Below are 21869 nucleotides of genomic sequence, written 5' to 3'. Positions count from 1 at the left end.
GCTGGGATTATCATAGCGGGGGTGGGGGAGGGGAAAGCAGCTGACTTCATGGGGATTCTGTACTACTGAACAAGTAAACAATGGTGGGGGGGTGCGGACTGTGGTAAATGCAGGGTAGAACAACCTAAGAAGGAACATGGAGTTGGTAGTAGTGGTGGTGGGACATATGATTTCCACTGAATGATTGTGAAAGGCCTCTCCGATAAGATGATGTGGAGGTGAAGCATGAAGATGAAAGAGGTAGCTGCGCAGCTCTCCCCAGGAAGAGCATTCTAGGCAAAAGCCCCTCGGGTGATGCACACCTGCCAGTGTGGCGGGAGCAGAGTGAGGAAGGAAGGAGCAGAAGTAGCTTTCCTGGGGCCTCATAAGCCATGTCAGGACTCTGGCTGCTATTCTGATTAGATAAGAGGCCGATGGAGAGCTTGCTTGCATGGGAGGGTTGTGATGTAATTTCCTTTTTTTTTTTTTTTTAAGATTTTATTTATTTATTTTACAGAGAGAGACACAGTGAGAGAGGGAACACAAGCAGGGCAAGTGGGAGAGGGAGAAGCAGGCCTCCCGCGGAGCAGGGAGCCCGATGTGGGGCTCGATCCCGGGACCCTGGGATCATGACCTGAGCCGAAGGCAGGCACTTAAGGACTGAGCCACCCAGGCGCCCCAGAAAACTTTTTTTTTTTCTTTCTTTTCCCCTTAAGTGAGCAACATTTTCTTTTTCTTTAAATAGGCACAGCTGGGGCGCCTGGGTGGCTCAGTTGGTTAGGCGACTGCCTTCGGCTCAGGTCATGATCCTGGAGTCCTGGGATCGAGCCCTGCATCGGGCTCCCTGCTCAGCGGGGAGTCTGCTTCTCCCTCTGACCCTCCTCCGTCTCGTGCTCTCTGTCTCTCATTCTCTCTCTGAAATAAATAAAATCTTTTTAAAAAAATTAAATAAATAAATAGGCACAGCTTCCATTTATATAAATTTTCTTTGGCTGAGACCACAGTGAGAGTTGTGGAAGTGATGAGAATCAGTTGGACTTTAGTCAGACTTTAGCGGTAGAACTGGTAGTTTTGGATTGGATGTGGAGTGTGAGGGAAAGAAAAGGCAGCAGTGATTCCAGGGGAGAAAATGTGATAAGAAGGATGTCAAGGGAGAATGGTAGAGGAGGATTTGGAGACAGGGAGTTAGACAGCTATAGTGAGGGTTTGTTATATGAGGGACACATAGAAATGGAAGGGTAGCCAGAGGCTTATGTGGAGCTAAGAGAGCTTTGTTGTTGTTTTGAAGATGACAGGTATAATGTGTTCATATGCAGATGGGGAGAATTCCATAGAAAGGGCAGAAGTCATCATGAGAGATGGGAAAGGTCAGCTATGTCTTGAATATGGGAGAAGGAATGAGAGTATACAAGTGGAAGGGTTGACCTATGGGACACTTATTTCTTTTTTTTTTTTTAAGATTTTATTTATTTATTAGAGAGAGAGCACATGAGAGGGGGGAGGGTCAGAGTGAGAAGCAGACCCCCCGCTGAGCAGGGAGCCCGATGTGGGACTCGATCCCGGGACTCCAGGATCATGACCTGAGCCGAAGGCAGTCGTTTAACCAACTGAGCCACCCAGGCGCCCCGGGACACTTATTTCTTGGCGTTAAAATCTCCCAAGTGGATTACTTCATCAAAGATATTTGGAAATTTTACCACCTTTTACATATTGCTAGAATTCTCTGAGAATTTTGTAATCATTATAGAAGGTTGTTAGCAATGTTTAAATGTCCTGTGTCTGGGGACGCCTGGGTGGCTCAGTCGGTTAAGCGTCTGCCTTCAGCTCAGGTCATGATCCCAGGGTCCTGGGATCGAGTCCCGCATCGGGCTCCCTGCTCCATGGGGAGCCTGCTTTTCCCTCTGCCTCTGCCTCTCTCTCTCTCTCTCATGAATAAATAAATAAAATCTTTAAAAAAAAATAAAATAAATGTCCTGTGTCTGGATTTTATTATTTATTTATTTTTAAAAGATTTTATTTATTTATTTGATAGAGACACAGCGAGAGAGGGAACACAAGCAGGGGCAGTGGAGGAGGGAGAAGCGGGCTTCCCGTGGAGCAGGGAGCCCGATGCGGGACTCAATTCCAAGACCCTGGGATCGTGACCTGAGCCGAAGGCAGACGCTTAACGACTGAGCCACCCAGGCGCCTCTGTCCTGTATCTGGATTTTAATTATTTTTATTTATTTTATTATTATTTACAACTCAGTGACTTTTAGTATATTTGTAGAGTTCTGTAACCATAACCACAGTCAGCTTGCCAGGATTTTGATATATATTTTAATAATGGTAGTTTAAAAAAATGAGGCTTATCGTGCTTTTAGATTTGGGTTTATTTTTCATATTCTTTTTTTCTGCAGTGGTCTTAAATTTACCAGTAGCTCCCTCCCTTAAAAAAAAAAGGCTGTAATAAATGGGTTTAATTTATAAATGCTTTGTTCTTTATTATTTCTTTGGAGCAGATTGCCTATGTCTAGAACAGGGGGTGGGTCTCAGTGCATTAGTCTTCACTGTGATAAACAGATAAATGTTTAAGTAGTCATTCTCCTGATTTGTTTCATTGTTTTGTAGTATTTCTGTCATTCTGGTCTCTATTGATTTTCTGTAATAATTACAAACTTAATTTTTGTTCTCTGTTGTTCCTAATTATTTCTTTATCCTTGTTTACCCTCCCTCACTATATACCTTTCTGGTCCTTCCTTATTATTTATTTTGGAGTAATTTAAATTTGCTTGAGAATTAAAGTTGTGGTGGATATCCCTTTTCCTTGTTTCAGATATTAGCTTTTCTTTTACTGTTTAATTGTTTTAGCATTTTGTCTGCATGTTTTTTTCTTTCGGTTAAGATTTATTCATTGTTTCTGCAGTGATAAGCTGCCATTTTCTCATTGATTCATGGACTTAACCTATTCAGCATATAGGTATTCCATGCATTGGTCCTGGTGTTACAGGGAGACTAAAACCCTCCAAGAACTCTCTACTGGTGGTAGTTGAAAACATAGACCTGGAGGGCATTGCTTAGAGAGAACATGTAGGGCAACAGAAGAGGCATGGAACTCTGGCAGCTAAGAGTGGGCTGTGTAAGGACAGAGGGAGAGAGGAGTAGAATCCATCGAATGAGGCTGATGATGGACCAGCAAGGAATTAGGTAGCCTGGAACAAGTATATTAGGAAGCCAGGGAAAGTGTGGGATTCAGAGTTGTCTTTGACCTGAAAGGGATTTTTGAGATCAACTCCTAGGTTTCAAATAAGGAAACTGAGATCCAGTGAGTGGTGTGACTAGTCCAGGTTTTATACGAAAAACCAGTGGTGGGGCTGAGTCTACAGTAACAATTCTTGATTCCCAGCCCAGTGTTCTCCTCTCTGTATCTTGGTATAAGGCTTTTTTGTTTGTTTGTTTCAGTTACTTCCAATGGAATCTTGTATGTCCTTCTGTGAAGGAAGCGCTCCTCTGTATTTTAGCTTGTGTCATTTTCGCAGCAGTTTATAGTCATCTTTTATTTTTTTTTAAAGATTTTATTTATTTATTTGAGAGAGAATGAGAGAGAGCACATGAGAGGGGGGAGGGTCAGAGTGAGAAGCAGACTCCCTGCCGAGCAGGCAGCCCGATGCGGGACTCGATCCCGGGACTCCAGGATCATGACCTGAGCCGAAAGCAGTCGCTTCACCAACTGAGCCACCCAGGCGCCCATATAGCCATCTTTAAAGAAAAAAATCTTTAGACTTTAGCACAGAGAATGAGACCTTTAAAGGTCATTTAAAGAGACAACCTGGGGCGCCTGGGTGGCTCAGTTAGTTGAGCGTCTGCCTTTGGCTTGGGTCGTGTTCAGCGGGGAGCTAGCTTCTCCTTCTCCCTTTGCTGCTCCTCCTCCTTGTGCTCACTCTCTCTGTCAAATAAATAAAAATCTTTTTTTTTTTTTAAGATTTTATTTATTTGAGAGAGAGAGAATGAGTGAGAGAGAGCACACATGAGAGAGGGGAGGGTCAGAGGGAGAAGCAGACTCCCTGCTGAGCAGGGAGCCCGATGCGGGACTTGATCCCGGGACTCCAGGATCATGACCTGAGCCGAAGGCAGTCGCTTAACCAACTGAGCCACCCAGGCATCCCTCAAATAAATAAAAATCTTAAAAAAAAAAGAGAGAGACTTTCTCACCCATAGGTAATTAAGTGTAAATTTTCTTCATCTTCACAATACCATATTCTCAATCAGGTGGTTCTCGAAGGAGTTTTACAGCATTATGTTGATTAAAATCATAGTAGTTAAATTGAAATACTGTCATTTATTCCACAGATCTAGGTCTGAAATCACATTACTTCATTTTCTAGGGGAATGAATTTTATTAGCAGTGTTAAAAGTTTCATTACCTATCTTCTATTAAGTATACATGTGACATTTTATGAATAATAAAGTTTACTTTATTTCATAGGAGCATATTTAAATATATAACACAATTAGATAACATTTGGAGAAAGAGAACAGAATAATATTTAAGAAATTTCGGATAAGTTGTAGCTTCCCTGAATTCCTCTGTTGTCTTCCTCAGAGGTTGCAGAAGTATACATATATTCCTGGAGATTATATTTGAAGCATCCTGAAATGTTTAAAAAAGAATCACTGAAGATGTCATTTTCTTTCTCTTAGAAAATATTCTCATTTGTTAAGAAATAGCTGCTGATCTAAATAACATGAAATTAGCAACCAAAGTCAACTAAATCATGTATTCTGACAGTCAGAATTTTTAAGCCTTTTAAATCTCAATTTTTATTTTAATTAATTAATTTTTAGAGATTTTATTTATTTATTTGATGGAGAGAGAGCGCAAGTAGGCAGAGTGGCAGGCAGAGGAGGGGGGAGAAGCAGGCTCCCCACTGAGCAGAGAGCCCGATGCGGGGCTTGATCCCAGGACCCTGGAATCATGACCTGAGCTAAAGGCAGATGTTTAATGACTGAGCCACCCAGGCACCCCTACTTGCAGAGCTTGTAAGACAAATTGCTGGGCTTCACCTGCAGAGTTTCTGATTGAGTAGGTCTGGAGTGGGGCCTGAGAATTTGCTTTTATTACAAGTTCCCAGGTGATGTTGATGCTGCTCCTCTAGGCACCACACTTTGAGAATCACTGCTGTAAACGTATGTTGTTGGTTTCCCATCCCTGCATTCTCTGTGTATAGTAGAGTCAATAACAGCATAAAGAGAAATGTGCTGTGTTCTTTTTTTTTTTTAATATTTTATTTATTTATTTGAGAGGGAGAGAAAGTGAGTGAGAGAGAACACAAGCAGGGTGAAGGGCAGAAGGAGAAGCAGACTCCCGGCCGAGCAGGGAGCCCGACGTGGGACTTGATCCAGGGACTCCAGGACCACGACCCAAGCCGAAGGCAGACGCCCAACCAACTGAGCCACCCAGGCACCCTGTGCTTAGTGTTCTAATGAAGTATTTTTGTGTTTAATTTTTTAGGCCAAGTGATGGTAATAACAATAATTCATCGTGTAATATTGAAGTCATAAACTCATTGGACATTGAAGAAAGCATTTGGTCCCCAAGGTTTGGATTGAAAGGCAAAATAGATGTCACAGTTGGTGTGAAAATACATCGAGGATGTAAAACGAAGTATAAGATAATGCCATTGGAACTTAAAACTGGCAGAGAATTAAATTCTATTGAACACCGTAGTCAGGTAGGTATAAGTCTTAATAAGAAAATTGTCTGAATATTTAGTATACTGAAAAATATAGGTCTGCTTTATATATTTTGGTTCAATTTGGGTGATTTTTGTATTAAGTTTCATATAGTACTTTTCAATTTGGGATGTATCCAGGGTACTCAAATTGTTTATAAATGTATACATGTCTACAGCAGAAAGTTTTCTCTAGCAAAGAAATACAACAGCTGAATTTATAAGCCAGTGTTGCCAAGTTTATGTTGCCAAACTACTAAACAGATACTCCTAAAAAAAGAATTCCTTAGTGATAAAAGTTGAAGAAACCAAGTATATTTGGAGATTTAATGATGCATGGTAGCATATTAAAGTTTCTGAGAAATCAGAGTAATATGGATTTGGTTTAGGTATGTGTAAACCCATTGTTTCAGACGCCTGGGTGGCTCAGTCGTTAAGCGTCTGCCTTCGGCTCAGGTCATGATCCCAGGGTCCTAGGATCGAGCCCCACATCGGGCTCTCTGCTCCGTGGGAAGCCTGCTTCTCCCTCTCCCACTCCCCCTGCTTGTGTTCCCTCTCTCACTGTGGGTCTCTCTCTGTCAAATAAATAAATAAAATCTTTAAAACAAAACAAAAAATAAATAAACCCATTGTTTCCTAAACTTAATTTACCATGGAACTATTGTTTTCATGTAATATCTAACATAGGATACTCTTAGAAAACATCAGTCTAAATCCATTCTTTTATTTTTGACTCTTAATCTGATTTTAATGATTATTATCTAAAATGAAATATAGAACCATGTCTTACCATTATGTTAAATTCAAGTTTTTATTCATCTTTTCTACTCTTTGGTAAACATAACAATCTTTTGTTGTACTTCAAAATTATCTGAAACATTATTTATAGTGACTTAATTAACATAAATCTTTCTTTTCTCCTACCTAGGTATGTTAATTATAATGACTGGTCTTGGTATTTTGGGATTTCATGATTTATGTATTATTTATTTATTTATTTGAGAGAGCGAGAGAGCATGAGCCAGGGCGGAGTGGGCATCAGGGTAGAGGCAGAGGGAGGAGCAGGCTCCCTGCTCGAGGTGGGGCTCGATCCCAGAACCCTGGGATCATGACCTGAGCTGAAGGCACATGCTTAACCAACTGAGCCACCCAGGCGCCCCTGAAATTTTATGATTTAAAGACATAAATCCGGGACACTTGGGTGGCTCAGTTGGTTAAGCTTCCAACTCATTTTTTTTTTCCTTTTTAAGATTTTATTTATTTGTCAGAGAGACAGACAGCACAAGCAGGGGGAATAGCAGGCAGAAGGAGAAGCAGGCTCCCCTCTGAGCGAGCCCCAGGCAGGATTTAATCCCAGGACCCTGGGATCATGACCTGAGCCAAAGACAGACACTTAACGACTGAGCCACCCAGATATCCCAGGCTTCCAGCTCTTGATCTCAGCTCAGGTCTTGATCTCATGGTCGAGAGTTCAGGCCCCACACTGGGCTCCAGGCTGGGTGTGGAGCCTACTAAAAAACAAACAAACAAAGACATAAATTTTTCAACATTTTAATCTTGGAAATCTCCTGGAAAACATACTAGCTTGTTTGCAGGTTGTATATGACTAAGTAACTTGCTATTGTTGCTAAGGTGGTTTCATGAACTGTAAACCAGCTGTTTCTAACTTGTCTTAGATGGTTTCTTTGGAGAGTACCACATAAATTTAATGTAGCTAATAATGACTTATGCTCTGCAAAAAACAATGAACTTTGTATAGTCTCATTTAGTTGTCCCCGTAACTATGACATAAATAATATGCATTTTAATGTTTAGTTCACTTATTTATCTTTTATCTATTTATTTTTTTAGTTCATTTATTATTTGAAACAGGGGAAATAGTTTCTAAAGACTGTGAACTTCAGAATAGTTTGGTTAATTTCCTTCTTTTTTTTGTTTTTTTAAAGATTTTATTTATTTATTTGACAGAGACACACCTAAATATTTACTAAGAAAAATTCTATGTATTTTTTAAAAAAATATTTCATTTATTTGAGAGAGAGAGAGAATGAGAGAAAAACACAGCCAGGAGGAGGGGCAGAGCGAGAGGGAGAAGCAGACTCCCCATTGAGCAGGGAGCCTGATTTGGGGCTCAATACCAGGACCCTGAGATTATGACCTGGGCCAAAGGCACATGCTTACCTGACTGAGCCACCCAGGCGCCCTCTGTGTATTTCTTTATTGTGTAAAACTGAGAAGCATAGACAGTGTTCATGTTGCAGAAGTTAAATATTTGACATTGAATTATTGTGTTATCTGTATTAATTTCTGTTATTTTCAAAATAGAAATAGCTTAATTGACCTTTTGATTTATTTATTTTCTATTTATTTTTTTATTTTTTAATTTTTTAAAAGATTTTATTTATTTGACAGAGACAGCGAGAGAGGGAACACAAGCAGGGGGAGTGGGAGAGGGAGAAGCAGGCTTCCCTTGGAGCAGGGAGCCCATTACGGGACTTGATCCCAGGACCCTGGGATCATGACCTGAGCCGAAGGCAGACGCTTAACGACTGAGCCACGCAGGCACCCCCTGATTTTTGTATTTTTATTTTTTATTTTTTTAAAGATTTATTTATTCATTTTTAGAGACAGAGCACGGGGGTGTGCATGTGTGCTTACGATGGGGGTTGCAGAGGGAGAGCATCTTTCAAGCAGACTCCCCCCTGAGCGAGGAGCTGGTTGTGCGGCTGGATCCCACAACCCTCAGATCATGACCTGAGACGAAACCCATAGTAGTCGGTTGCTCAACTGACTGAGCCACCCAAGTGCCCCGACCTTTTGATTTTAAAATTCCAGTATGTGTTGATTGCTAAACACGCATGGATATATGAAAGTTAGTTTTCGTTGACAAAATGTCCAATGTTTTCACAGCTTGTTCTGTACACAGTGCTGAGCCAAGAGAGGAGAGCTGACCCCGAGGCCGGCCTGCTCCTTTACCTCAAGACCGGCCACATGTACCCTGTGCCGGCCAACCATCTTGATAAAAGAGGTCGAGCTGTTCTCTCTTTGCATTTCCTTCTCTGGGTTTTGTTTGTTTCCTTTAACCTTTAGTAATCTGTATATATACCTAAAAATCATTCACTGTACTTGTGAGGTCTAATATAGGTTGTAATGTGTAGTTATGGTTTTATTTATTTGCTTGCTTGCTTATTTATGTATTTTTAGTTGTGGTATTTTTAACCAACTTTTTTTTTTTTTAAAGATTTATTTATTTATTTATTTGAGAGAGAGAATGAGAGAGAGAACATGAGAGGGGGTAGGGTCAAAGGAAGAAGCAGACTCCCTGCTGAGCAGGGGGCCTGATGCGGGACTCGATCCTGGGACTCCAGGATCATGACCTGAGCCGAGTGCAGTTGCTCAACCAACTGAGCTACCCAGGCACCCCAGTTGTGGTATTTTTAAAAAAAGAATTTTAACAATATACTGTACAGTTGAAAAGATCTTTAACCTTTTAAAATTTTATTATACAAACATTTATTTTAAACTTCCTGTCTTATATTTGGGACATTCTAGATAGCTGTGTTTATCCATAGCATTTAGCTAAAAATACCAACTTCATAATATTTACTAGTTATGAGATATATGGTTGTTTAAAAGAACTTATGAAGTGAACAAAAATTTAAGCAAATATACGCCAAAATGTTCAGTTATTCTAGTGTATTGGGAAACATGAATGTTCATTTTATGTTTTTAAATCTGAAAGTTTTACATGATAAAGATATATAATAAACTTAATTCTTAAACACATCCCCACCTTCTTTTTCCATAGAATTATTAAGGCTAAGAAACCAGATGGCATACTCTTTGCTTCACCGTATTAGCAAATCTGCTATTGAAAAGGAGAAGACAAAGCTTGCTCCTTTGCCACAAATAATTGAGGACCAGCAAACTTGTAAATATTGTTCACAAATTGGCAACTGTGCTCTTTATAGCAGGTAAAAACATTGTCTTCCAAAATTATGTTTACTCAACTCAGAATGATTTAACTTTGTTTGTTGTCTGGTCTGGCACTGATGATTTCATTTTAGTGATTTTTCTTTGTGGGTAGTATTTTTAAAATGAAGGGTATATTAAAAAAAACACAGTTCATATTTTGTAACCAGCCTATTTCCTTGGGGAATGACAGAATGCTTTTTAAACTTTTTCCCAAAGTGGTTATTTTAATCTTGATGCACATAGTTTCTGGGGAAATGAAATAATTTTAGGACTTACTGGAATCTGGTTAAGAAGAGTGTAGTATAGGGGCATCTGGATGGCTCATTTGGGGGAGCATGTGACTTGATCTCAGGGTTTTAAGTTTGAACCCCATGTAGAGTGTAACTTAAAAATAAAAAAATCTTTAAATTTTTTTTCTTTTATTTGTCAGAGAGAGAGAGAGCACAAGCAGGGGGAGCAGCAGACAGAGGGAGAAGCAGGCTCTCTGCTGAGCAAGGAGCCCGATGCGGGGCTCGATCCCAGGACCCTGGGATCATGACCTGAGCTGAAGGCAGATGCTTAACCAACTGAGACACCCAGGTGTCCCCAAAATAAAAAAATCTTAAAAAAAAAAAAAAAGGAACTAGTATAGGAATTTTAAATATTATACAGCTTTTCTAAGTGATACTTTAAGAATTCTTCTATTTCTTAGTTACTATTTTAATTTTATGCCTTGTGTAGTTAAAAGCAGGGAAATTGGTTCTTCCAGACAGACAGTTTGATATGATTCAACAGACTTGTCTTTCTGTTTATATATGTTTATTTTTCTTTTCTTCTTTTTTTAAGATTTTTTTTTAAGATTTTATTTATTTGAGAGTGAGAGAGAACAGGGGTGAGAGGGAGAAGCAGTCTCCCCACTGAGCAGGGAGCCCAACGTGGGACTCGATCCCAGGACCCTGAGATCATGACCTGAGCTGAAGGCAGAGTGTAACCGACTGAGCCACCCAGGCACCCCAAGATTTTTTTTTAAGTGATCTCCATACCCAACATGGGGCTCTAACTTACAATCCCAAGATCAAGAATTGCATGCTCCACTGACTGAGTCAGCCAGGGGCCTAGATGTCTATTTTTCTACATGTGGGAAGTTTATTAGCTGTCTTAAGACCAGTCATTTGTATTTATACCTTCATAGGCCAGTGAAAGTTTTGAAGGACACAAAAAAGTAGTTAGATGTAAATACAGAGAAGGAAATAAGATAAAATCAAGACCAAAGTTCCAGTTCAGCCTAAAAATTCCCATAAAGGACTTTTCAAAGTATTATTATTATTTTTTAAGATTTTATTTATTTATTTGACAGAGAGAGACATAGCGAGAGAGGGGACACAAGCAGGGGGAGTGGGAGAGGGAGAAGCAGCCTTCCCGTGGAGCCGGGAGCCCGATGCGGGGCTCCCAGGACCCTGGAACCATGACCTGAGCCGAAGGTAGACGCTTAACGACTGAGCCACTCAGGTGCCCCAGAGAGTCTGTATCTTTTTTTTTTTTTAAGATTTTATTTATTTATTCATGAGAGACAGAGAGAGAGAGGCAGAGAGAGAAGCAGGCTCCCAAGGAGCAGAGAGCCCGATGTGGGACTCGATCCCAGGACCCTGGGATCATGACCTGAGCCGAAGGCAGACGCTTAACCATCTGAGCCACCCAGGCGCCCTCAAAGTATTATATAAAATAAATGATCTCTTAATGCAGAGGACAATGAACTATGGGAAGTTTGGGCCTATAGTACAAGCACATTTTTTGAAATCTTATTTTATTCTCTGTGTTTTGTATGCTATCCTATAACATAATTGTTTCTATATAAAAATTCAGAAATTTTGTATTAAGCACAATTGATATTCCACATAATTCTCCATGTTTTTATGTTGACTTTCTAATGGCCCAGAGCTGGATGTACAAATATTGTGATTTTGAGAAATGCAGTTGTACAAAAAGCCGAGACTTGCTACCATTATATTAATGAAAACTAGAGTATACCAAATTTAAGTAGCTATTAGGGTTATAGTCCTTAAAGGCAAAATAATGCTATACTCGGTTTCTTTAGCATTTCGTTTTGTAAAAAGCCATTTGGCTTATAGAATGTTGAAATGACTTTTAAAGAAAATTAGGACCTGTGGTTATAAGTTACAGTGATCATCATGTATGTATGCTTATTTTAGAAATAACTTCATTTTTATAGCTAGCCAGTAAAATGTTTTATATACATCTCTCTTTAGAGCTGTTGAACAACAGATGGATGACAGTTCAGTCCCGATTGGCATGCTGCCCAAAATAAAAGAAGAAACCCAACATCTAAAGCTTACACACTTGGAGTATTTCAGCCTTTGGTGTCTAATGTTAACCCTGGAGTCACAATCAAAGGATAATAAAAAGAATCACCAACATATATGGTTAATGCCTGCTTCAGAAATGTAAGTGGTCCATCTAATACAGTAAAACTTAAGTAATTTGGATTACCTAATGGAATGGTATCTGGAATTCATGAAAAATACAGGATACACGATATCCTGTCAGAGATGTGTAATTTCATATATTCATGCCAACTCTAGATGGCTGTCAAGGAATTGTTTCTAAGTAGAGCACTATTTTTATTTTCAGTAGGTTAAATATGTCTTGAGAAATCTTTTTTTTTAAACTTTTTTTTTTTATAAGATTTTGTTTATTTGTCAGAGAGAGAGAGAGTGCACAAGCAGGGGAAGTGGCAGGCAGAGCAGGCAAAGGAAGAAGCAGGCTCCCCACTGAGCAAGGAGGCCCACGTGGGACTCGATCCCAGGACCCTGGTATTATGACCTGAGCCGGAGACAGATGCTTAACTGACTGAGCCACCCAGGCGCCCCTAAATACTAGTCTTTAAAAAGTTTATATTTTCAGTGTTTTGATACAGATTCACATTTTCTAAAGTTGGTCCATCTTTTATTTTGTGAGATCTATTTTATTTAAAAAATTTTTTTGTAATTTAAAAATTTTTTTTAGTTTCAAAGGTAGAGTTTAGTGATTCATTAGTTGCCTATAGCACCCAGTGTTCATAACATCAAGTGCCCTCCTTAATGCTCATCACCCAGTTACCCCATCCCCCCACCCATCTCATGTCCAGCAACCCTGTTTGTTTCCTATAGAGTTCTTTTTTTTTTACAAGTTGCTTATAAAGAAGTAATTTTGTATATCTTTGCATAGTATTTTTCTTTTTTTGTTTTTAAGGATTTTATTTATTTATTTGACAGAAAGCAAGAGAGAGCACAGCAAGGGGTGAGGGAGAAGCAGACTCCCCACTGAGCGGGGAGCCTGATGCAGGACTCAATTCCAGGGTCCTGGGATCATGACCTGAGCCGTAGGCAGCCACTTAACTGACTGAGCCACCCAGGCACCCCAGTTTTTTTCTTTTTGTAGTATTTCATTTCATTGCTTTTGATCCACTTACTTAAAACTTTCCAGAATGAATATTGATTTTAATGTGACTTTAGAAATAATTGGATCATTATTTCCTTAATAGTAAATTTTAACATAAGGGATCATTACAGTGGATAAAATTTAAGTCGTTTTTGATAGACCACGTAAGTACAGGGAATATATCAAGTGTACATGCCAATAAGCTTCTGAAGTTGTATTTAATAGTAGTGTCTGAGAGATTGTAAATGCTTAATACTTATTTCTTAGAAGCAGTGGAATTATCAATTTGCTTGCCATTATTTTAATAACAATAATTATAAATCCTCTTGTAAATACAAAAGAAATAAGTACTTATTTTCTTCACATTAAGTTCAGGAAAAATATTACCATTTGTCTTCTGTAATATTATGTGTATCAGCATAGAAGTAGGGGTGTCATTCAAGGTTCAAAGTGCTGATACACATGTTATTTGGAGATCCCAGCCTGTGGGTGCAACAGGGGATATGCTCCCTAGCCCTTGTCTAGAGATCTTTTTTTTTTTTTTTTAAAGATTTTATTTATTTATTTGACAGAGAGAGACACAGCGAGAGATGGAACACAAGCAGGGGGAGTGGGAGAGGGAGAAGCAGGCTTCCCGCAGAGTAGGGAGCCCGATGTGGGGCTCGATCCTAGGACCCTGGGATCATGACCTGAGCTGAAGGCAGTCGCTTAACCAACTGAGCCACCCAGGTGCCCTGTCTAGAGATCTTTTGATGAGAGATTATTTTATAACTAATAGAATGTTTCCTTAGCATTTCTTTTATTTATTTATTTATTTATTTATTTATTTATTTATTTATTTATTTTTAAGATTTTATTTATTTATTTGACAGAGAGAGACAGCTAGAGAGGGAACACGAGCAGGGGGAGTGGGAGAGGGAGAAGCAGGCTCCTGGCCGAGCAGGGACCCCGATGCGGGGCTCGATCCCAGGACCCTGGGATCATGACCTGAGCCGAAGGCAGACGCTTAATGACTGAGCCACCCGGGTGCCCCTTCCTTAGCATTTCTAACACTTTAGTGTAGTTTGTGGAAAACGTAAAAATGAATGACTCAGTATTAGCATTATAGCTTTCAGGGGCCAGATGAACAAGTAAATTGTGGAAAAATGCAAATATAGTATTTATATATATGATGTAAATGGAAGCTTTCTCTGTCTTTCTGTTTCATAGGGAGGAGAGTGGCAACTGCATTGGAAACCTGCTTAGAACAGAATGTGTTAAGACAGTTTGTGATGGACAATATTTACATAATTTTCAACGTAAAAATGGTGACATTCCTGTCACAAATCTAATGGCAGGTGATAGAATTATTTTAAGTGGAGAAGAGAGAACACTGTTTGCTTTGTCTAGGGGATATGTGAAGGAGATTAACATGACATCAGTAACCTGTTTATTAGACAGGTAATGAAATGTTCCTTTGGTGGGGTAACAGCTTTATTGATATGTAAATTGCATACTATACACAGTTTATTCATTTAAACCATTATTCATCATTTTTAGTATATTCTTAGAGTTGTGCAGCCATCACCAAAATCACTTTTAGAATATTTTCATCACCCCAGAAAGAACCCTTGTACCCTTTGGTATTCATTCCCCCTGCTCTAGGCAATCACCACTTTCCTTTCTGTCTCTGTAGATATGCCTATTCTGAACATTTCATAGAAATGGGATCATATATGGTCTTCTGTGACTGGCTTTTTTTTACTTAGCATGCTGTTCTTTTTTTTTTCTGAGAGAGAGTGAGTAAGAGAGAGAAGGAGCAGGGTGAGGAGCAGAGGGAGAGGAAGAAGCAGACTTCCCGTTGAGCAGGGAGCCCGATGTGGGGCCCTATCCCAGGAGCCTGGGATCATGACCCAAGCCGAAGGCACACCCTTAACCCACTGGGCCACCCAGGTGCCCCTCTTCTGGGTATTTCATATAACTAGAACCATATGGTTTTTGGTTTTGTTTTGTTTTTTTTGCTAGCTTCTTTTACTTAGCATAATGTTTCTGAGGCTCATCTGTGTTTTGGCATTTATCAGTACCTTATTTCTTTTTTTTTTTTATATTTTATTTGACAGAGAGAGAGACAGCGAGAGGGGGAACACAAGCAGGGGGAGTGGGAGAGGGAGAAACAGGCTTCCTGCAGAGCAGGGAGCCCAATGCGGGGCTCGATCCCAGCACCCTGGGATCATGACCTGAGCTGATGGCAGATGTTTAACGACTGAGCCACCCAGGTGCCCCAGTACCTTATTTCTTTATGGCTGAATAATATTCCATTATGTGGATAGGCCACATTTTGCTCATCCATTCACCAGCTGATGGACATTTGAGTTGTTTCTACTTTTTAGGTGTTATGGCTAGTGTTGCTATAAATAGTCACATACACATATCTATGTGAATATATAGAGAGATTTCTTTATTTTAGAGGTGCAAGTGAGGGGAGGGGCAGAGGGAGAGAGAGAAGCAGATTCCCTGCTGAGCACAGAGCTCAACATGGGCTTAATCCCAGGACCCTGAGATCATGGCTTGAGCCGAAATCAAGAGTTGGGTGCTTAACCATCTGAGCGCCCATAAGCGCCCCTATGTGAATATATTTTTATTTTCCTTTTTAGATACCTACTAATGGAATTGCTGGGTCATGTACTAATTTTGAGTTTAACATTTTGAGGAACTACCAAACTGCTCAACTTTTGTTTAGTATATTCTGTTTTGTAACGCTAATGTGGACATAATCTTATCTAGTTCTCACCAACACGGGAATGGCAGCGGGCTAGATCCCGTTAGCCTTGAAGCTTATTTGTAGCCCTCTGGGCACTCACCATTTCATTTTTTCCTTCTAAAAAGAACCGTTTTGGGGCACCTGGCTGGCTCAGTCAGTCAAGCATGCAACTCTTGATCTCAGGGTTGTGGATTCGAGCCCCATGTTGGGTGTAGAGATTACTTAAAAATAAAATCTTTTTAAAAAACATTTTTTTCCATTTATAGTTGTGACATAAAGTATATTTATCTTTGTTAAAGTGAGTTCATTTAAAGAAAAATATTAAGTAAATAAAATAGTTGATATGAACATTTGTGGTTGAGACTACTATCCATGCTCACTAATATCTATGTTCCCCTCTTCCTGCACTCCCAGCCTTCTTTACTTTTAAGTGCAGGCCATGCCTTGCCATATCTTAATGGATGGAGAGCAGCAATTGGGATGCAGTGACTTCTGGGTAACTGCCCTGGATGTGTCCAGGCTTGTTCTCTACCAGTCAGTAATTCTAGTTTGGCCACAGCCAGCCCTAGTCTAGATTTCATGATATGGGAATATGAGCCACAGTAATTCTTTTATCTGTTAGGATTTCCTGCGGTAGCTTGCAGTTATTTATTTAGTGTGTATCCTGCTTTGCAAATCCTTGAGGAGCTTATAATCTTGTGGGTAGACAAATAAACATATTTCTGGTCTAATATGACAAATGTTTGAATTGAAGAGAACATAGATGAGAGGCATTGAACTGAAGTTTAGAAGGCTTAGGGAAAGCTTTTGAAAAAGGTCATTCTGGATCTTCACCCGGTGGAATAATTAGCCTGGTGACAATGTGAGAAGAGTATGCTAGACAGAGGAACGTGGTGCATAATAAAGACATGATGGTGTGATACAGTATGAGGTGGAATGTTCAGGAAAGTGCAGGAATGTAAAAGATGAAGAAGGGAGTGTGATTGGGGAGGTCAGTTCATAGAAGGTCTTATATACCATGTTAAGTTGTGACTATTCAGATGTATCGAAGAGTTTTAAACAGAAGAGTGATAATAATCGGATTTGCATTTTTCTGTGAATGCATTGTGAAGAATAGTTAATTAATAGAGATGAAACTGAAAGCATAGAAACTAGGAAACTTGTAGTGGCCCAGGCTAGCGGTGATTGAGGGTGAGGTAGCTTTGGCAGAGAGGATGGAGTGATTTTGAGAAGTATTTAGAAAGTAAAATCGGCTGACATTTGGATGCTGATTGGATATGGAGTTTGGGAAGAGGGTGAGAGGAAGGGAGAGGGAAGGATAAGGCAGTGGTGTAGAGGCAAGTGCTATTGACTGGCATCAGACCCACAGAATGAGGATGAGGTTCAGCAGGGATGAAGATTTGTTCAATTTTGAATGTATTGAGCTTTCATAGCCTGGGTTTTGACCAAGTGGAAAGATCTTGTTGCCTGCTGGATATCCAAACCTGAAGCTTGGCTGAGCAACCAGGTGGAAAAGGAATGTGGGTCAGGTCTCAAGATGTAGATTTTGGATTTAGAGCTACATGAGGGCATAGAACCAAAGGGGAAATGACAAGAAAGAGCAGTACAGAGGACCAGGGAGGGGGGACCCTAGGGAACTCCGGGATTTTAGGAGCTGGAGGAGGAGTGGGAGAAGGCATCAGGGAAGAGACCTGTGCTCCAGACTGGAGGAGAGAGGGGCCATGTGCTCAGGATCCTTCTGGGGGTGATGAGCCCAGGCTAGATTGCAAAGCGAGGCCTAGTGAATTGCCAGCAGTATTGTAGGTTCCTGAATAATTGCTTTGACCTTAGTGTCTTGTGCCCTATTTTCTCCCTTTTCTGCCAGTCCACCATTCTTATTTGTCTGATTGGCAAGTATGAATTAGGGCCTGGTAGCCATTTTAATAGCTATTCTGACTCATTTATTCTTTTAGCAAACAGCAATGTATTTCTTTTTTTTTTAAAGAGTTTATTTATTTATTTGTCAGAGAGAGCACGAGCAGGGGGAGGAGAAGCGGGAGAAGCCGGCTCCCTGCTGAGCCAGGAGCCTGATGTGGGACTTGATCCCAAGACCTGGGATCATAACCTGAGCTGAAGGCAGGTGCTTAACCGACTGAGCCACCCAGGCTTCACACAGCAATGTATTTCTTATACAGACCCAACTGACCATGTTAAATGAAAAACATTCATGTACATCTGTTTCACTGTTTTAGGAACTTGTCAGTACTCCCAGAATCAACTTTGTTCAGATTGGACCAGGAAGAAAAAACTTGTAATATAGATACTCCCTTAGGAAATCTTTCTAAATTGATGGAAAATACTTCTGTCAGGTTTGTAACAATGAGTGAATTTGAAATTTACCCCACTTTCCTAAGGAATATTACTGAAGACATTTTTTTTTTCTTTTCAGCCAAAAACTTCGAGATTTAATCATTGACTTTCGTGAACCTCACTTTATATCCTACCTCAGTTCTGTTCTTCCATATGATGCAAAGGATACAGTTGCCTGCATTCTAAAAGGTATGTGATAATCAGCATGTCTCCTTCCATTGATTGTTCTTGGTTGTATTTATAATACAAAGTACATTCTAGTCTAGCAATTTTATAACTTATTAAACTTATAATTTTTAGACAGATTCTCTTGGGAAGTAGTTTATATATATACTTTAATCACCATGACATTTTCTTACTTTAAAAAGACGTATTGAAGAACAGACTTGCATAGAGGATGCTTTTCTTATAATTTGCTCATTGAAATCCAGCATTTTTTTTCCTGTTATTTTTAAATTTAAATGTAGGCTTGAATAAACCTCAGAGGCAAGCAATGAAAAAGGTACTTCTTTCAAAAGACTACACACTCATCGTGGGTATGCCTGGAACAGGAAAAACAACCACAATATGTACTCTTGTAAGGTTATTATTCTTTTGCTTAGAAACTAACGATTTAAATCAGCTTCTCAGTTCGGAGAATGTGATATTTTCTATCAAAAGGGCTGAATTTTAAATCAAAAGGCTTTATTTCAAATTAACCTTTTAGAAGGACATGAGAAATATAAAAAGCTAAGTCACAAAAAGTTGTAATCATGTTGTAGGTTTGTTGCATTTAGGATTCTCTGAGATCTTTTTCATTTGGGGGCATGTGTATCATTGTATGTTTTCCTTGCCTTAAAAAAATAATAAATTATACAGAGGTGTTGAAATAGATTTTTCTGGGATTTTTTTTTCCATGTCAGTAAATTTCTGTGCTAATCTTAGAATAATCATAATGATGGCAAGAAATATTGATTGATACTGTGTGCCAGGTGCTATTCAAAGTTTGTATTTTGTACTCAATTTTATTATTACTAATAATATATTTTAACATATCACTAATTAATAAGATAATGCCATGGGATTTTCATAAAACATTTTGCCTTTATAATTTTTTAAATATTTACTTTGGCTCAACTCTAAGATATGCTTCCTATTAAGTTTTCTGATTCTATTTGAAAAATATAAGCATGTTAATATCTGGAATTAAAAGTAATGTTATTTTCCTTTCTTTTATTCATTATTAGGTAAGAATTCTCCATGCCTGTGGTTTTAGTGTTTTGTTGACCAGCTATACACACTCTGCTGTTGACAATATTCTTTTGAAGTTAGCAAAGTTTAAAATAGGCTTTTTGCGTTTGGGTCAGACTCAGAAGGTACATCAAGACATCCAGAAATTCACAGAGGAGGAAATTTGCAGATCCAAGTCCATTAAATCTTTAGCTCTTCTGGAAGAACTCTACAATAGTCACGTAAGTACTATTATTGCATAATAACACCAGCCTGAGTAGCCAGACTGAGTGGAGAAACATTCTGGGGAATTCAGTCACATTGACCAGTTTTATTAATTTATAGTTTGCTGTTTGCTTTTGAACTGAAATGAGGTTTCTAGTTTATTATTCAGGGCTCCCATCTCCTAGTTTAAAATATCCTAGTTATGGAAAATGCTCGTCTCTCTCTACTCACAACACTTCTGACACTAGCGGAGTTAGTGCAGATTCCACAGCTTAGGGCTCAGCCCCTTAATAAGGTTGCACCACCCACTTCAGTTCTCAGTTATGTCCGGGGCCTCCTGTGCATCAGAACAACCAGCCATAAATCAGGGTTCCCATGACCCCATCCTACGGTTCGATAATTTGCTAGAATGGCTCACAGAATTCAAGATGTATTATATAGGATGCAATTCAGGAACAGCCAAATGGAAGAGATGCATAGGGTTAGGAATGTGGAAAGGGATACGGAGCTTCTATACCCTCCAGATGATCCACCCTCCCAGCACCATGATGTGTTCACCAATCCCGGAAGCTCTCTGAATCCCTTTGTTTAGGGTTTTTATGGAGATTCCATCATGTAGGCACGACTGATTAAATCATTGATTTGGTGGTTGGTGATTAGCTCAATCCCTATTCCCTCTACCCTTCCCTAAGTAGAGGGGTCGGGGTTGGGATGGGGCTGAAAGTTCTAACCCTTTAATCTCTAGATTGGTTCCTCTGACAACCAACTCCCATCCTCTCATTAGCATAAATGCAGGTATGGTTGCAAGGGATTTACTATGAATAACAAAAGATAATCCTCTCACCCCTAACACTACCGAAATTCTAAAGGTTTTAGGAGCTCTGTGTCAGGAACCCAGAGGAAGACCAAACATGTATTATTATAATATCACACCTAGAAAACTACTAATAATCAGGATTTTTTAGCCAGTTTGAATTCAAAGCAATGGTACATGAATAGTCTAACGATAAGTATTTCTAGACTTTGAGACTGTGATATAGAAGTTTTTATTTTATTATTTAATGTTTACATTTTTCTGGGAAGTTTTTATTTGTATTTTATTTATTTATTTTTTAAGATTTTATTTATTTATTAGAGAGAGCGAGAGCAGGAACACAAGCAGGTGGGAGTGGGAGAGGGAGAAGCACGCTCCCCGCAGAGCAGGGAGCCGGATGTGGGGCTCAATCCCAGGACCCTGGGATCATGACCTGAGCTGAAGGCAGATGCTTAACAACCACCCAGGTGCCCCTATTTTTATTTTTTAAAGATTTTATTTTTGGGGCGCCTGGGTGGCTCACTCAGTTAAGCGTCTGCCTTCTGCTCAGGTCATGATCCCAGGGTCCTAGGATGGAGTCCCTCATCGGACTCCTTGCTCGGCAGAGAGCCTGCTTCTCCCTCTGCCTCTGCCTCTGCCTCTGCCTGCCGCTCCCCCTGACTGTGTGCTCTCTCTCTCTCTCTGTCAAATAAATAAATAAAATCTTTTTTTTTTTTTTTAAGATTTTATTTATTTATTTGACAGAGAGAGACAAAGCGAGAGAGGGAACACAAGCAGGGGGAGTGGGAGAGGGAGAAGCAGGCTTCCCGCAGAGCGGGGAGCCCGATGTGGGGCTCGATCTCAGGACCCTGGGATCATGACCCGAGCCGAAGGCAGACGCTTAACGACTGAGCCACCCAGGTGCCCCAAAATAAATAAAATCTTAAAAAAAAAATAAATGAATAAATAAATAAAATTTCAGTTATATTTTCAGTTCTAAAATTTCCATTTGCTTTTTCTTTTATGCTCTATTTCTTTGTTGAGACCCTGTTTTTTATTTGATTCAACTGTGTTCATAGTTGCTCAGTGAAACATTTTTATCATGGCTGCTTTAAAATCTTTGTTACACACTCTTGATTTTGGGGTCATGAGTTCGAGTGCCACAATGGGTGTAGAGATTACTAAAAAAATAAAAATGAACTTAAAAACAATAAAATCTTTGTCCTACAATTCTAACATCTCTGACATCCTTGGTGTTGGCATCTGTTGCATGTCTTTTTTTCATTCAGTTTGAGATCTTCCCAGTTACGTTTTTTTTTAATGTATTTTTTAACTTTTATTTATTTTTTTAAAGATTTTATTTCTATTTGACAGAGAGAGACACAGTGAGAGAGGGAACACAAGCAGGGGAAGTGGGGGAGGGAGAAGCAGGCTTCCTGCCGAGCAGGGAGCCCGATGTGGGGCTCGATCC

General features: G+C 39.6%; 1 protein-coding gene across 1 annotated transcript in view; it reads left to right on the top strand.

Moving 5' to 3' along the window:
- The window catches only part of LOC118017922 (DNA replication ATP-dependent helicase/nuclease DNA2-like), a 46353-nt gene that overhangs the window by 13503 nt on the left and 10981 nt on the right, over nt 1–21869 (top strand). The window contains exons 6-14 of the mRNA XM_035016257.1: nt 5471–5690; nt 8601–8718; nt 9499–9664; nt 11912–12106; nt 14292–14522; nt 18054–18170; nt 18251–18360; nt 18639–18748; nt 19398–19622. Coding sequence (XP_034872148.1) covers nt 5471–5690; nt 8601–8718; nt 9499–9664; nt 11912–12106; nt 14292–14522; nt 18054–18170; nt 18251–18360; nt 18639–18748; nt 19398–19622 — 1492 coding nt within the window. The remainder of the gene's footprint in view (nt 1–5470; nt 5691–8600; nt 8719–9498; nt 9665–11911; nt 12107–14291; nt 14523–18053; nt 18171–18250; nt 18361–18638; nt 18749–19397; nt 19623–21869) is intronic.

The sequence above is a fragment of the Mirounga leonina genome, unplaced genomic scaffold (assembly GCF_011800145.1).
Source record: "Mirounga leonina isolate KUSES-001 unplaced genomic scaffold, KU_Mleo_1.0 Mir_106, whole genome shotgun sequence".
Lineage (NCBI taxonomy): Eukaryota > Metazoa > Chordata > Mammalia > Carnivora > Phocidae > Mirounga > Mirounga leonina.
This window is presented reverse-complemented; position numbering and strand designations above follow the sequence as displayed.